Here is a 15,752-nt window from a genome sequence, read left to right as displayed (position 1 = left end):
GTTAGCAACAGGGGAGTGGGAGAAGGAGAAGTGGGGAGAAGGTACAGAAAATAAGTAGCATAGACAGTAGGTAGAAAATAGATAGGGGGGGAGCGCAAGAATGGTAGGGGAAATATAGAACCTAAAGAACTTGAGACACGTGGTCATAAACTAAAGGGGGGAATGGTGGGGGAGGGGGTGTGCAGGGTGGAGGAGAATGAAGGGGGGAAACAGAACAACTGTAATGGCATAATCAATAAAATACATTTTTTTAAAAAAAAGAAAATTGATAGAGTGTACTGTGCTAAAAAATTACAGGTCATTAAGAAACACCATCAAGGAAGGGAAAAGGCAGCTCATATTCTGAAGCACTTTAAAAATACTTAAATGACAAAGGCATATATCCTTGAGACATAAAAATTTTCATTTCCACCCAAGATGGAGGTGTAGGTAGGAGGTACATTGTGTCTCCTCACACAAACGAAACAAGGACAACAAATTTAAAGACAGCCAGAACTGATAGAAAATTGAACTGTGTGGTAGTCCAACAACCACGGAGTTAAAGAAGAAACATTCATCCAGACCAGTAGGAGGGGCAGAATCGGCAGCAAAGCAGAAAGGAGGCACAGCAAGGCAGCAGCTGGTGGACCAGGGCGAGGTGGCAGCTGGTGGAGCAGGTGACTCCACATTCAAGTGCAGATAAACCGGGAGGAACATCTGGGGAGTGAGACAGACCTCACAACCCAGGGTCCCAGCGCAGGGAAATAAAGCCTCAAACCTCTGATTGAAAACACCTGTTGGGGTTGAGGTGGCAGCAGGAAAAACTCTCAGCTCCATAGGAGAGTTTGTTGGAGAGCTCCACAGGGTCCTAGAATGTACACAGACCCACCCACATGGGAATCAGCAGCAGAAGGGCCCAGTTTGCTTGTGGGAAACCATGGAAGTGACTGAAAGCCAGCAGAGAGTGGAGCAAGAGCTGTGTTCCCTCTCAGACCCCTCCCCCACATATAGCATCACAACCCAGAGACTGGGTTGCCCCACCCTGGTAAACACCTAAGGCTCCACCCCTTACTATGTAATAGGCACACTGAGACAAAAATAAATAAATAAATAAGGCCCAAATGAAAGAAGAGATCAAAGCTCCAGAAAAAATACAACTAATCAACAAAGAGATAGCTAACCTATCAGATGCACAGTTCAAAACACTGGTTATCAGGATAATAACTCACTAGGTACTTCAACAGCATAAAAAAGACCCAGGTAGCAATGAAGGTCTCGTTATGTGAAATAAAGAAAAATCTATAGGGAACCAACAGTGACAGGAAGGAAACCAGGACTCAAATCAATGGTTTGGAGCAGAAGGAAGAAATAAACATCCAATCAGAATAAAATGAAGAAACAATTCACAGAAATGAGGAGAGACTTGGGAACCTCTGGGACATCTTTAAACATTCCAACATCCAAATCATAGGGGTGACGGAAGGAGAAGAGCAAGACCAAGAAATTGAAAACTTATTTGAACAAATAATGAAGGAGAACTTCTCCAATCTGGCAAAGGAAATAGACTAGACCTTTAGGAAGTCTAGGAAGCTCACAGAGTCCCAAAGAAGTTGGACCCGAGGAAGAACACACCAAGGCACATCATAATTTTGCCAAGATTAAAAATAAGGACAGAATCTTAAAAGCAGCAAGAGAAAAGAAGACAGTTACCTACAAAGGAGTTCCCATAAGACTATCAGCTGATTTCTTAAAAGAGACCTTGCAGGCAAGAAGGGGCTGGAAAAAAATATTCCAAGTCATGAAAGGCAAGGGCCTACATCCAAGATGACTCTATCCAGCAAAGCTCTCCTTTAGAATGGAAGGGCAGATAAAATGCTTCCCAGATAAGGTCCAATTAAAGAAGTTAATCATCTCTAAGCCTTTATTATATGAAATATTAAAGGGATTTATCTCAGAAAAAGAAGATAAAAAATGAACATTAAAATGACAACAAACTCACAGCTATTAACAATTGAACCAAAAAAAAAACCTAAGCAAACAACTAGAACAGGAACAGAATCCCAGAAATGGAGATCACATGGAGGGTTATCAGCAGTGGAGTGGGAGGGGGAGAGAGAAGGAAAAGGTACAGAGAATAAGTAGCATAAATGGTAGGTAGAAAATAGACAGGGGGAGGTTAGGAATCGTATAGGAAATGTAGAAGCCAAAGAACTTACACGTACAACAATGGACATGAACTAAAGGTTCATGTAGGGAATGCGGGTATGAGGGGGTATACAGGGTGGAGGGGAATAAAGGGGGGAAATGGGACAAGTGTAATAGCATAATCAATAAAATATTTTTTAATATTTAAATTTTTTATAAAACAATAAGAAAAAGATAGCCTAATCAAAAATGGGCAAGAGACTTGAACAGGCACTTCACAAAAGAGAATTTCTTAATGGCTAGTGAAAGTAAATATGCTTAATCTCATTCTTTAGGGAAGTGCAAATTAAAACTACAATGAAATAGAAGCTCACAACCCACTCTTTGGAATGGCTAAATAAGACACAGTCACAAATGCAGGTGAAAATGTGAGTCAATAAGAAATCTAGTGTACTGCTGGGAGTCCACTAGACTCCTAGTCTAGTGGGATGTGAAGTGGGACAATCACATTGGAAGACCGTTTGATGCTACTTACTAAACTGAAGGTGCTCAGCCCCTGTTATCCAGCTATTCTACTCTTGGGTGTGCCTAACATAACATATACATGTGTATGCCAGGATACATGTACAGAAACATTTTTTAACGTCATTCTTCGTAGCCAGAAAACTAGGAACAACCAAAATACTTCTCATCAGTAGATTATATAAATTATAAAAGATGACCAGAATGGAATGCTATACGGCAATGAAAATGAACCAACCACAGCCACACATATCAACATAAATGAACCTCCCAGATTTAATGTTGGCACAGAAAGCCAGACACTAATAATACATATCCTAAGTTCCCATTTAAAAAGTTCAGAAAGAGCCCTGGCTGGTGTGGCTCAGTGGATTGAGCACCAGCTTGGAAACCAAAGGGTCACTGGTTCAATTTCCCATCAGGGCACATGCCTGGGTTGTAGGCCAGGTCTCCAGCAGTGGGCACACAAGAGGCAACCACACATTGATGTCTCTCTCCCTCTTTCTCCTTTCTTTCCCCTCTATCTAAAAAGAAATAAATAACATCTTTAAATTTTTTTAAACTTCAGAAATAGGAGTAACTAACTCGCTGTCAACTAGGGCCTTTTGGAGTGAGGAGGCATGAAGAAGACCAAGGGTGTCAGAAGACTGCATGGAGGAAGGAGGTCGTGATGGGGCCGGGCGTGTGGCCACTCCCCAGGGCCTGCTGCCTGCCAGCTGTTGGCATGGGTGGGCTGCACTCGGGAGCTCGCATGATAGCCCCGGAAGTTGGGTGTTGGTACTTCTCGGTATGTTCATGGACTTGTTGGTCTGCGGTTGGTTCTGGCCGCTCCAGGACTTTGTCCATTGCCTTTCCTCAGCCCTGCTCTACCTCGATGCCTGGATAAATGAGGTGTTGCTTTTGTTCGCTTCCTTGCTGTGTAGTCAAAATAAAAACAACAAATTTTGTTTTACTCTTCTAGATTCTGCTTTTTTAAAAAAAGATTTTAGTTCATTAATTTTAGAGAGAGGGTACAGGTTGGAGAAGGAGAGGGAGAGAAACATTGATGTGTGAGAGATGCGTCGATGGGTTACCTCCTGCACAGCCCCAACTGGAGACCTGGCTGGCAGCCCGGACATGTGCCCTGACTGGGAATCAGACCGGTGACCTTTCAGTTGGAAGGCTGGCACTCAGTCCACTGAACCACACCAGCCAGAGCTACATTCTGCTTCAGAGGCTTTTTGATATTTTTAAGTGTTATTGACTTTGAAGGACAATTCAATTTAAAAATGATATAGTTATATTTTATTATACTTCGATGTTTTACATCTAACCCTCTGTAATGAAGAAACCCCTGGATACAGTAGCTTAAGGCCACAGGTTCATTTTGCACCGCAGCATAGTTCAGGGGTAGCAGTGGTTCGGCTGGCAGAGTAACACAGTTCCATGAATTCACCAAGGCAGTAGGGTCTTCTCACTCTGTCACCTCACGTCATTGGCCTCTGTGCTATTGAAGCCACAGAGTTAAACCATGTTCATATTCCAGACCGCACAGAGGAGGGCAAACAATTTTGGGTTTTGATTTTTCTTCTTTTAATGACAGTTTTATTAAGATATTATGCACATGCCACACAATTCACCCATTTACAGTGTAAAATTAGTGGTTTTGGTGTCTTCACAGAGCTGTGCAGCCATCACCCCGGCCAGTTTTAGAGCATTTTGAGGCTTTTTAGCTAGAAAAAGGGGCCATGAGAATTCCACCGACCCACCCCCATAGACCCAAGCCTCGGGCCGCACCGAATTGCAGTGGCGCTGCGAACTGCTGGGGACCCAGCAGGCCCAGCTGCTGCCTGTGACAAAGCACTGTCTCTGTCTCTCGTCACAGGTGTGACAGCACAGATAAGCTGAAAGCGCTTCTGCCAAGGCTGGAACAAGAGCTTAAGGACACAACGAAGTTTAAGGATTTCTATCAGTTTACTTTCACCTTTGCTAAGAACCCTGGGCAAAAAGGTTTAGGTGAGTATGGAATCCAAACTTGCAAGGAGCCGCGTCTTACGACACTGTGAGTGGGCATGGCCATCGAGCCCTCGGTCCTGCCCACTGTTGTGACCCCTCCCTGTGCCCCGTTTCCCGTCTGCTGAGTGGCTGGTGTGCAGGTGTGACGGTTCACAGGGCCATGTGCTTGAACACCTCAACCAGTACCACTCTCAGATTTGGGTTTAAATGTCTATATTTTAAAATGTGAATGAATTTGCACATGTTCTCTGTGCTCTGATATTGACATCTAATTGACTAATGCATTAGAGAGGTCAACAGTTAATGTTGGCAGCCGGCGTGCTTGTCCCGGCTGGGTGTGTGATCCCGCGGACGGTGTTGCTAAGATTACCAGGTGGCATTAGTCTTGTCCCGATCAGGAGGTTTAAAGTTAACTTACCGGAAACCAGTTCTGGTGTGCGTTGTTGGGTTGCTTTAGTACAGGCATACCTCATTTATTGTGCTTCACAGATACTGTGTTTTCATCAGCACCGAGGCAAGACCCTCCACCAGCAAAAAGAGTGCAACTCGCGGGAGGCTCAGCTGATAGTTAGCATTTTTAAAGTACGTATATTGTTTTTTTAGACGTAGTGCTTTTGCACACTTAATAGACTCTAGTGTAGTGTGAACATAAATTTTACATGCACTGGAGAACCAAACACTTGTGCGACTCATTTCATTGGGACGCCTGCGTTACTGTGGTTGTCGGGATCTGAGCCCGCGGGGCCTCCGGTGCGAGCCTGAGCTGCCGTCACAGTTCTGATTTTGTCGTAATGTGGCTGATGTATTACTGTGTGTGGTACGTTCGGAAAACTTTTACCTTAAGATTTTAGTTTGAATTTTTGGTTGATATGAGGGTTTTATTTTGCTTATTTCATTTGTTTTGCCCCGGAGTACTATATAGTTTATTTTTGTCTTATCTCTTTGTAAAAATAAATTAGTTTTGACCTACATTTTCTTGCCTAATATAAGAGATTTATTTACGCTTAGTGCGTTAAAATCTCTTACAAGTTTGGAGGAGGGCTTACACAGTCTTTTTTATAGGGATTAAATGGGTATATTAGAAAGTACATTTTGAAGAAAAGTTCTTATAAATAAAAGCAATATTATAAGATGACAAAAATTAGGTAGGAAACCTGAAAGGGGCTTGAAAATTCACAGATGGAAAATCCACAGCAAGCATCTGGATTCAGACCCGGATTTCACTCCTGCATGTTTGCAGGTGTGTGTCTGCAGGGGACATTCTCATCCCCCTGTCTTTCTCTCTCCCAGCAACAGGTGAAAGGCAGGTACAGATCGAGACAGCAGGCGCTCTGTCCCTACGTCAGGGCCGTGGGCAGCAGGCGCTTCTGTCCCTACGTCAGGGCCGTGGGCAGCAGGCGCTTCTGTCCCTACGTCAGGGCCGTGGGCAGCAGGCACCTCTGCCTCGGTTTGGGATGGCAGATAGCCGTCTTTTCCTAAGCACTGTCTCCTACTTCCATGGCAGGGGTTGTTTTCTTCTTTTTCTGTGTTTTTCTCCAACGTTGTGGGCCGTTCACTCTGTCTGTTGCTGCATTGCACTGTGATGAGTCTCTCATCAGAGTCCCCCTCTCGGGGCTGGTCCACCGTGCGAATGGGTTCCTCGCCCTGAATGCCACCTCACAGGTCGTGCACCTGCCACCTCAGGAGCGGAAAAAGGCCTCTACCACAAGGGACCTGTTCAGGAACTTACTTGAATGGATCTGCTTTTAACACTTCGGAAGGTGGACATGGGAGAATTCACTAGGAAAATAGGAGCGAGGTTTTCCCTAATCAAGGAAGCGGGTGAGCAAACAGAGGCCGTCCGTGGCGTAAAGGTGCAGCAGCAAGGTGGTTCCAACATCACAGGACTGTGCACATTCCCCCTTTGTCACCGGTCAGAGAGCCGATGTCATGGAAGGCATTTGTGGGACCCGTGGAAGAGATGGTTCTGACACATTTGTGAAGAAAAGGATTGATTTCCTGTTTGGCCTGATGCCAGTGAAGGATCCGTTTTGTAACCAAGTGCACAGAGTGAGAGGAAAGGGGTGTCCACAGCAGCAGCGGGGTGACGGCTGAGCATGCGCAGTGAGAAGAAGCAGAAGCTGTGTATCGTCTGGTCTCACCCCGTCACAGAGACCAACACGTCATCAACCGACTGAGATAAGGTGGCCGAGGGGCCACTGCAGGCCCAAGCCCTGATTTGCCCCTGGCTTCTCTGTGGCTCGGCAGGGTGTCACCTAGAGAAGAGCTTGCCAGATGCTTCCGGAAGGACTGCAAAGAGGCAAGGCTCTGAGGCATTGGTAGCAAGGACCTGGTTAAATTAGAATTCCAGATAATTCCATCTGTATTAATGTAGAGTGAAGAGTTGGACTTGTGTTCCTGTGCTCTTGGGAATATTCAAATACTTGGCACATTTTGAAAAGAAACAACCCATATAGTGAGTTTAAAACTGGCGTGGAATGATAGTGGTCACCCCAGCAGTGCTGTCTTGGCCCTGGACACACAGGTCTCCCTCTGTGTCTTTGCTGCCATTCAGATGTCCAAATGCAGTCCTGGCAGTCAGTGTGGTTTCTGTTTGTAGGTGGCGGCTTTTATCATCTACCTTGTTACTGGAAAGAAAGGTGGAAACCAGCCTTTGTGAAGCACATGTGATGTGGCCACCTGGTGCCTTTGTCTGGTTCACACATGGCCTTACCCCCACTTTACAAACAGGGAAACCGAGGCAAAGGCACAAAAGGCCATGTTGGAGGAAGGAGCACGGGCTGTGACCGCAGGGTTTGGAGCCCTCACTCACCGTCCCGTGTGTTCACACCTCCTCCTGGGCTGCCTGGCGTGTGGGGAGTGGAAACCAAGGCCTGGGTATGGTGGAAGTCTGCGGATGCAGGAAGACCGTGGCACAGCGCCAGTCCCACTGTCCCACTGTCCCTGTGGGGAGAGCTTAGATGGTCAAAGTAGGCTCAGGTCTGTCTTGGTGCATCCATCCCCTCTGGCCACTGCTTGCTTGGGCACTGCCTGCCTGCGAGGGCTTTCTCCTCTGAGTTTGGCCCATATGCCACCTGTCCCCTCACATTCTCGGATCACTCCAGGATTCACCTTTAAGTAGTCTCTGTGCCAGGCTATTTCCTATTCTACCCACATCTTGTATTTTATATGATTTGATTTTAATTTACTTGTTTTATACCGCGCATATATATTAAATGAGCAAAATATATTACAATTTTAAAACTCTTAAAATGTTCGCAGTTCTGTTTTAGCACGAATGACTTCATCTCAGTTTTTAGAGCAACAAACATTGTCAAAAAAGCACAGTGATCTCCTCCTGCATGTTGCTTCATCCGGTTATATCAGAGTTGGAGCCAGAGAGAAGTGATGGGCGGCACCACTCCTGCACGGAGCCAGAAAAGGCTTCCTTACTCTCTGAGAGCTGCTGCAGCGTGTCCTGACTGAGGACGTGTCACCTGGTGGGTGAGCTGCAGGGCGTCCTGACTAGCATGTGTTACCTGGTGGTCAGGCCCAGTGATAAGCCAGATTTCAAGGCTCGAGTGTCAGTCTAGTTAGAAGATGGTGTGACTATGGTCAGAGTAACAATAGCAGTGAGTTGTTAAGAGCATTGTCTTGCCTCGTATGTGGTGCTATTATGAAGACATCAGCCTATGAACTTTGTTGTCACAGTGACAAAATGGATAATCAGGAGACCAGGTGCCAAGTTCAGCTCCTGACTTCCCTGCTTTGCCCCCACCTAAAAATAACTTCCTTTGCACTCCGTAGGCCCAGCTACCTGATGACACCTTCAATCTCAGCTTTATTTTTTGAATCTGATCTATTGTAGCTCCGTTCTTTTCACCTGCAAAGATGAGTCCTCTTTAGGAATCTTATCAGTGCCTGGAGGAAGCATGCCTTTTTTTTCTAGTTTGTGAAGGAAAAGGACTTTATTTTTATTTATTTATTTTGTTAATTTTATTTTAATTGTTGTTCAAGTACAGTTTTCTGTCTTTTACTCCCATCCCAGCCCACCCCCCAGTGCTCCCCACCTCCCTCCCATTTCCACCTCCCGTAGTTCTTGTCCATGTGTCCTTTATACTTGTTCCTGCAAACCCTTCCCCTTTTTTCCTGAAATTCCCTCCCCTCTCCCCTCTAGTCACTGTCAGCCTGTTCTCTATTTCAGTGTCTTTGGTTATATTTTGCTTATTTGTTTTGTTGTTTAGGTTCCTGTTAAAAGTGAGATCATACAGTATTTGTCTTTCACCGCCTGGCTTATTTCACTTAACATAATGCTCTCCAGTTCCATCCATGTTGTCACAAAGGGTAGGAGGAAGCATATCTTAACCGTCATTTCCAGCACAGCAAGGACTTAGTCGCTGCCACTGAAGCAGGTCGGCATCCAAGGTGTGCAGGGAACCTGTCTGAGGGAGGGGCACTCCCCACCAGAGGGGTATGGATGCGTGGGAAACACAGGAAGTGCCGAAAGCTTAGCCTTGTCCTAGGCTGTGCCGTGGTAACTTCCATCTTGAGTTAGCAGTTCTTCATTTGCCAACCCCTGGTTTATTTAACAGTGTAAGAAGTGTTTTGTTTTAATTATGGTGGGAAGACTAAGAAAAATGTATAAAATGTATTAGCTCTGATACTTGGGCGTGACAGTTGAGCCCAGCGGTTGCTTCCTCTCAAACCCTTTTCAAGTCTACTTTGTTTTAGATTAAAAACTGTCCCCTTTTTTCACCTCTCTTTCTCTTATGCCAGTGTCTGTTGAGTTTATTCACTCTTGCATTTCTTTTAGTTTACGTATTTCTGAAATGATTTTTTTTAGTATTTCTTATTCTTGAGTTTTGTCCCCTCGTTTCTGAGTTTTTCTAATTATGATACATGTTCTTTCATGTTTTGTATCATTTCTTATGGCTTTTAGCATGTTTTGAAATGGGAGGTCACAATTTTTATCTGTACTGGCATGTTTCCTGGCATGCATTCATTTTCTGGGGATGACGTAGGATCTTTTTTTCTTCGGATGGAGTTACAAGAGATTTGACTTCAGTGCTTTTCTCTTGCTCCCATTCATGTGAATTCACTTTCCTGGGCTTTCAGGAGGAGGATGGTTCAGGGCAGCATTCTCACTTCACAGAGCTCCCTCCTCTGGGACATGTGTGTGCACACATATATGTGCACACAGTGCTGTATGTGTGTGTCGTGTGCCTGTGAGCCTGTATGTGTTTGTGTCTTCATGCATGTATACATGTATATATGCGTGTGTGTATTGTGTACAATAAAAGGAAGTTTGCTTTCTAAGGTTTTCTGGCTCTATCCCTCTCACCTGCTTTTATCTCTTTTCTTGTCTGCTGTTCTCCCCTGTGTAACCTGTGCACTCCCAGCCGCCTCTCTATTAGTGCCACCCTGTCTAGAGGTGCCTTGGTAGGTCAGTTCTGGTTCATGGGATGCAGGGTGCCTCAGCCCCTACAGCCCTGGTGGCAGGTCCCCGAACCCTCCTCCCATTGGTCACAGTGATGGCCCGATGCACCTGTCCTCACTTCATCCTGGCCAGGCTTTGCAGTGAATGCCTGCTGGCCACCCCAAGGTGCCCCGTGGTCATACCCATCTGAGATGCCGTGCCCCACTCCCCCCCCCCCATTTACATAGGTCTTGTGGCTGCTGGTGATCCATCCTCTCCTACCCATATTTTCAGTTCATGATGATGCTTTCCCACCTGCTTTTATTGTTACTGTTGCCTTTGACTTTTGGACTTGCTCTCTAGTTGTGTTATTTGTTTTTACGTGAAGATTCAGAAAAATCTAAAAACTAAACTGCCTCTTGCACCACCTTTTCAGGACCCTTCCTTCCATGTGCCTTTGAGTGTTAAGTTTTCATCAATTGCTTGTCAAAGGATAGAAACGAAGGGCTGAGGCATGTAACTGCTTGTTCTAGAATCAAGAACAGTATTTTTCTCCAAGACTATTCATTAGTTCTTTCTTTTCTTTTTACCATTTTCACTGTTTTTAAGTGTACAGCTCAGTGGCACATTGTTGTCCAACCATTGCTACCATCCATCCGTAGAACTCTTTCATCTTCCTAGACTAAAACTTTGCCCCCATTAAATAAAGACTCCCCATTTTTCCTCCCACCAGCCCTTGACAACCACCATTCTACTTCCTGTCTCATTGAATTTGACTAGGTAACTCACATCAATGAAGTGATACAGCATTTGTCCTTTCATTACTTGTTATTTCATTTAACACAATGTCCTCAAGCTTCATTCATGTTAGCACGTCAGATTTTCTTCCTTTTGAAGGCTGAATAATATTCTACTGTGTGTATTTCCACACTTTGCTTACCCATCCCCCATCTGTGGGCGTCTGGGTTGCTTCCACCCTTTGTCTGTGGTGGACAGTGCTGCTGCAAACACAGGTGCACAAATCTCTGCTGGAGTCCCAGCTTTTCGGTTCTTTTGGGTAACTGCCCAGAAGTGGAATTGCAGAATAGTATGGTAATTCTATGATTTTGTTTTTATTTTTTGAGAAACCACCGTATTATTTTCTACAGCAGCAGATTTTACATCCCCACCAACAGGGAATGTAAATTGCACAAGGCTCCAATTTATCCACAATCTCGCCAACACTTGTTATTTTCTGTTTTTGTTTTTTTTTAAATAATAATCATCCTGATAGGTATGCAGAAAACTTCTTTTATCAGCTGATTGTTAACTTTTGGAACTACAACTCTTACTTCTTATCTTCTGCCCTCCATTCTATTTCTTCCTAAGAGGCTGAAGCAAAACAGCCATTAAAAATTAAAGCCTATTTCAGTTTGGACTTCCATTACCAAGTAACAATCGTCGGTGTTCTAGAAACTAACAAACAGACAGCAGAACAGCAGCACTGAACAAGATTCGGGTTGGGCTCATTCAGCATCCTGGGACATCCGCAATGAGACTTGCCTGTTTGGCGAGGACAAGTGCCATGTTCCCAACAGGTGGTCCTTCTGCCACAGATATTATTTCTTCTTATGCTGCCTTAAGAAAACCCAAAAAACAACTTCTCACCATTTCCTGATTATTCCTAATTAACGCTCAGCTGAACAAAAGTATTATCTTCCATGCTTTCCTAATATTTGGCTAATTGAGGTCCAAATGTAATTATTATTATACTTCAAAAGGAAAATTTAAGTAATGCTTTACTTTTGAGCACTTTAATTCTTAGAGCTTTATTTAGCTTCATTTTTCAAAGGGATAATTAGTCTTATCCAAATTTTAAAATAACAGCAGTTATTCTTTATTGTTGTTAAATGGTTACCAGGAAACAGCGCCTTGAAATGTCAGTAAATGAGAATACAGTATTCCTCCTGACTGCTTATTCTGTGACCTTAATATGTTCAATACAATGTACAATGATTAAGCTTCTGTCAGAAATAATTTTATACTTATTGATATATTTTATAATCTGTGGGGTTCCTTCCCTTTAATGTTGAAATAAAAATATTCAAAAAGTGTTAGCATTTCATTTATCTTTCATGTGTAGGTATTGTTTTCAAGAATTTTTATCTTATAATGCTAAGCTAACTGACCAGAACTAGAAAAGCATTAAAGAACTTTTTTTGTTAAGTTATGACTTACTGTGGGTCTTTGCAGAGTGAGGGCTCAGACCAGCACCTCCCCATCACCTGGGAACTTGCCTGAATTGCAGATTTCTCAGGTCATACCCCAGACCCACTGATTTGGTTAGTAGTTGCTGCATAACAAAGTACCTGAAAACTTAGTGGCTTCAAACAATAATCATTGTTTTATAGTGCATGATCTTTTGGGTCAGGGATTCAGGCAGGCCCCAGTAGAGTAGTTCTTCTGTTCCACATTGTGTCAGTTCAGACGCTCAGTGGTTTTTCAGCTGTCGGCTGGATGAGGTTGAAATGCCCAGCAGAGGACTTGTGAGAGGGTCTGGTGCCTCTGTGCTCCTCCACATGGCTCCCCTGGGCTTTCTTACAGTGTGGTGGCCTCGGGCTGAAAGGGCTGCTGATGTGGAAGCTGCATATTTCATGGGTAGGGTGGGTAGCAGCTGTATGTCTCTTAAGGCCCAGCCCTGGAAACCCTATAGTATCAGTTCCATTTCAAGTTACCATGTTCGACATACATTATAAATTCCATAGTAATTTATGAGATTGTAAATTAAAGTCTAAATTAATTACCTTGTTTAAAATTTTAAATGTATTTTCTTTCTCCATGAATATTTCAAAGAAATTAAGTAACTTGGTAAAGGGGATTTTGAATTTTACAATATTTAGCCTAATATGTTTAGCCTCTATTTAAGTAGATTTTCCTTAGCATCAAGAAGCAACAAAGGGAGCAATTTATCCTGTAATTCCTTTATCTTTGTATTTATTTTATGTCTATAGGTACTTAAATAAGATATACCAAAATCAAAATTACCCACCAGAGAATTAGAACAGTTACCAATTTTATTTCTTTGCTTTATAAGAGAAATTAAGAGAATTTCATTTGGTATTAAATTTCATATTGTATTCCATATTGAATATGTAATTGTATTGAAACAATAACCTCTTCTGGAAATGATTATATTATTCAAACAGTTCAAGTACAGTGTAGTCTCTATTTTAGGAGGGTTTTGAGGGATTCTTTTTCTTTTTTAAAGAAAGCAAGACTACACATCTAAAATAGAACAGTTTATTTTATGATTTCCAAAGTATATTACCCAGTCTGTATTCTGAAAGATTAAGTATAAATTAAGGAGATTAATTACAAGTCTTCCTATAGGTCCTAGAAAAAGCATGAACATCAGTGGAAAAGAGGAATCAAGGAAAGAGTTTATAGAGTTTATTCTTCATTTCCTTCATGCTCGTGTGTCTGTTTATGTGTGTGTGTCTGTTCATGAGCACCTAAACATGTAAAGCCAAGCCTAATGGACATAAAGGGAGAGATCGACAGAAATACAGTCATAGTAGGGGATGTTAACACCCCATTGACTTCAATGGATAGGTCTTCCAGGCAGAAAATCAACAAGGAGACAGCAGCCTTAAATGATACACTAGATCAAATGGATTTAATTGAGATCATCAGAGTATTTCACCTCAAAGCAAGAGAATATACCTTCTTTCCAAGTGCACATGGAATGTTTTCTAGGATAGACCACATGTTAGGACACAAGTAAGTCTCAATAAATTTATGAAGATTGAAATCATATCAAGCATCTTCTCTACCATAATGCTATGAAACTAGAAATCATTTAAAAGAAGAAAACTGAAAAATATACAAAGGCATGGAAACTAAATAACATGCAGTTAAACAATGAATGGATTAACAATGAGGTCAAGGAAGAAATCAAAAGATACCTTGAAACAAATGAAAATGAGAAAGCAACAATCCAAAATCTGCGGGACACTGGGAAAGCAATATTAACAGGGAAATTCATAGCAGTACAGGCCTACCTCAAGAAGTAAGAAAAAGCTCAAACAAGCAATTTCATTTTACACTTAAAGGAACTTGAAAAAGAACAACAAACAAAGCCCAACATGAATAGAAGGAAGGGAATGATAAAGATCAGAGTAGACATGAATGAAATATTGTCTAAAAAAAAGATACAAAAGATTGATGAATCCAAGAGCTGGTTTTTGAAAAGATAAACAAGATTGACAAACCTTTAACCAGGCTCATTAAGAAAAAAAGATGGATGACCCAAATAAATAAAATCAGAAATGAAAGAGGAAGAACAAAAACTATATGCCAACAAATGGGAAAACTGCATGAAATGGATAAATTCCTAGAAACTAAATCAGGGAGAAAAAGAGAATCTAAATAGACAGATTACACCTAGTGAAATTGAAGCAGCAATAAAAAAAAAAACTCTACACACAAAAACCCTGGATCCGATGGCTTCACAGGTGAATTTTACCAAACATTCTAAGAAAAACTAATACATCTCCTCAAACATTCCAAAACTTTCAAGAGGAGGGAAGATTCTCAAGCTCATTTTATGAGGCCAGCATTTTCCTACTTCCAAATCCTAATTCCAAATCCAAATTATCCTAATTTGATAAAGACATTACCAAAAAAAGAAAGAAAATTATAGGCCAATATGCCTGATGAACATAGATTATAAAATCCTCAATAAAATATTAGCAAACCAAACAGCAATACATCAAAAAGATAATACTCCATGATCAAGTGGAATTTGTTCTGGGGATGCAAGGTTAGTATGACATTCACAAATCAATAAATGGGATTCACCACATAAACAAATGAAAGATAAAAACCACATGATCATGTCAATAGATGCAGAAAAATCATTTTGATAAAATTCACCAATTATGATAAAACCTCTTGGCAAAGTGGGAACATACCTCACCGTTATAAAGGCCATATATGACAAACTCACTACCAGCATCATACTCAATGAGTAAAAACTATAAGTGTTCCACTTAGATTGGGAGCAATACAAGGATGTCCACTTTTACCTCTCTTATTCAACATAATACTGGAAGTTTTAGCCACAGCAATCAACAAGTAGAAGAAATAAAATGTATCCAAGTTGGAAAGGAAGAAGTAAGGTGTCCTTATTTGCAGATGACATGATACTGTACATAAAGAACCCTAAAGATTCCACCCAGAAACTACTAGAACTAATCAATGAATTCTGTAAAATAGCAGGGCACAAAAATAATATCCAGAAATCAGTTGCATTTTATATGCCAATAATGAACTGCCAAAAATGGAAATTAAGAAAACAATTCCATTTGCAATTGTTTCAAAAAGAATCAAATACTGAGGAATAAATTTAACCAAGAATGTCTAAGACCTGTACTCAGAAAATTATAAGACACTAGGGAAAGAAAGTGAAAAACATATAAGTAAGTGGAAGCACATACCATGTTCATGGATAGAAATAATTAACATCATTAAAATGTCCATACTACCCAAAGCATCCTATATATTCAGTGCAATTCCTATCAAGATCCCAATTTCATATTTCACAGGTCCAGAATAAATATTTCAAAAATTTATATGGAACCACAAAAGATCCCGAATAGCAACAGCAATCTTGATAAAGAACAAAGTTGAGGGAAGCAAGCTATCTAATATCAAAGTAGACTATAAGACCATAGTA

At 41.8% G+C, this 15,752-nt stretch overlaps 1 protein-coding gene across 8 annotated transcripts in view; it reads left to right on the top strand.

The window, feature by feature from the left end:
• Positions 1-15,752, top strand: part of DCUN1D2 (defective in cullin neddylation 1 domain containing 2) — a 39,312-nt gene that overhangs the window by 13,431 nt on the left and 10,129 nt on the right. For 7 of the 8 annotated variants that reach the window (XM_053659973.1, XM_053659976.1, XM_053659977.1 and 4 more), the window contains one exon: positions 4,511-4,641. In XM_053659973.1, coding sequence (XP_053515948.1) covers positions 4,511-4,641 — 131 coding nt within the window. Of the gene's footprint in view, positions 1-4,510; positions 4,642-5,130; positions 8,581-15,752 lie in introns of those variants that run through there. The other variant, XM_053659975.1, reaches the window with a different exon arrangement.

The sequence above is a fragment of the Artibeus jamaicensis genome, unplaced genomic scaffold (genome assembly GCF_021234435.1).
Source record: "Artibeus jamaicensis isolate MK-2021 breed Jamaican fruit bat unplaced genomic scaffold, CSHL_Jam_final scaffold_833, whole genome shotgun sequence".
In the NCBI taxonomy this organism is placed as follows: domain Eukaryota; kingdom Metazoa; phylum Chordata; class Mammalia; order Chiroptera; family Phyllostomidae; genus Artibeus; species Artibeus jamaicensis.
Note: the sequence above shows the minus strand (reverse complement) of the source record. Positions and strands in the feature narration are given on the sequence as shown.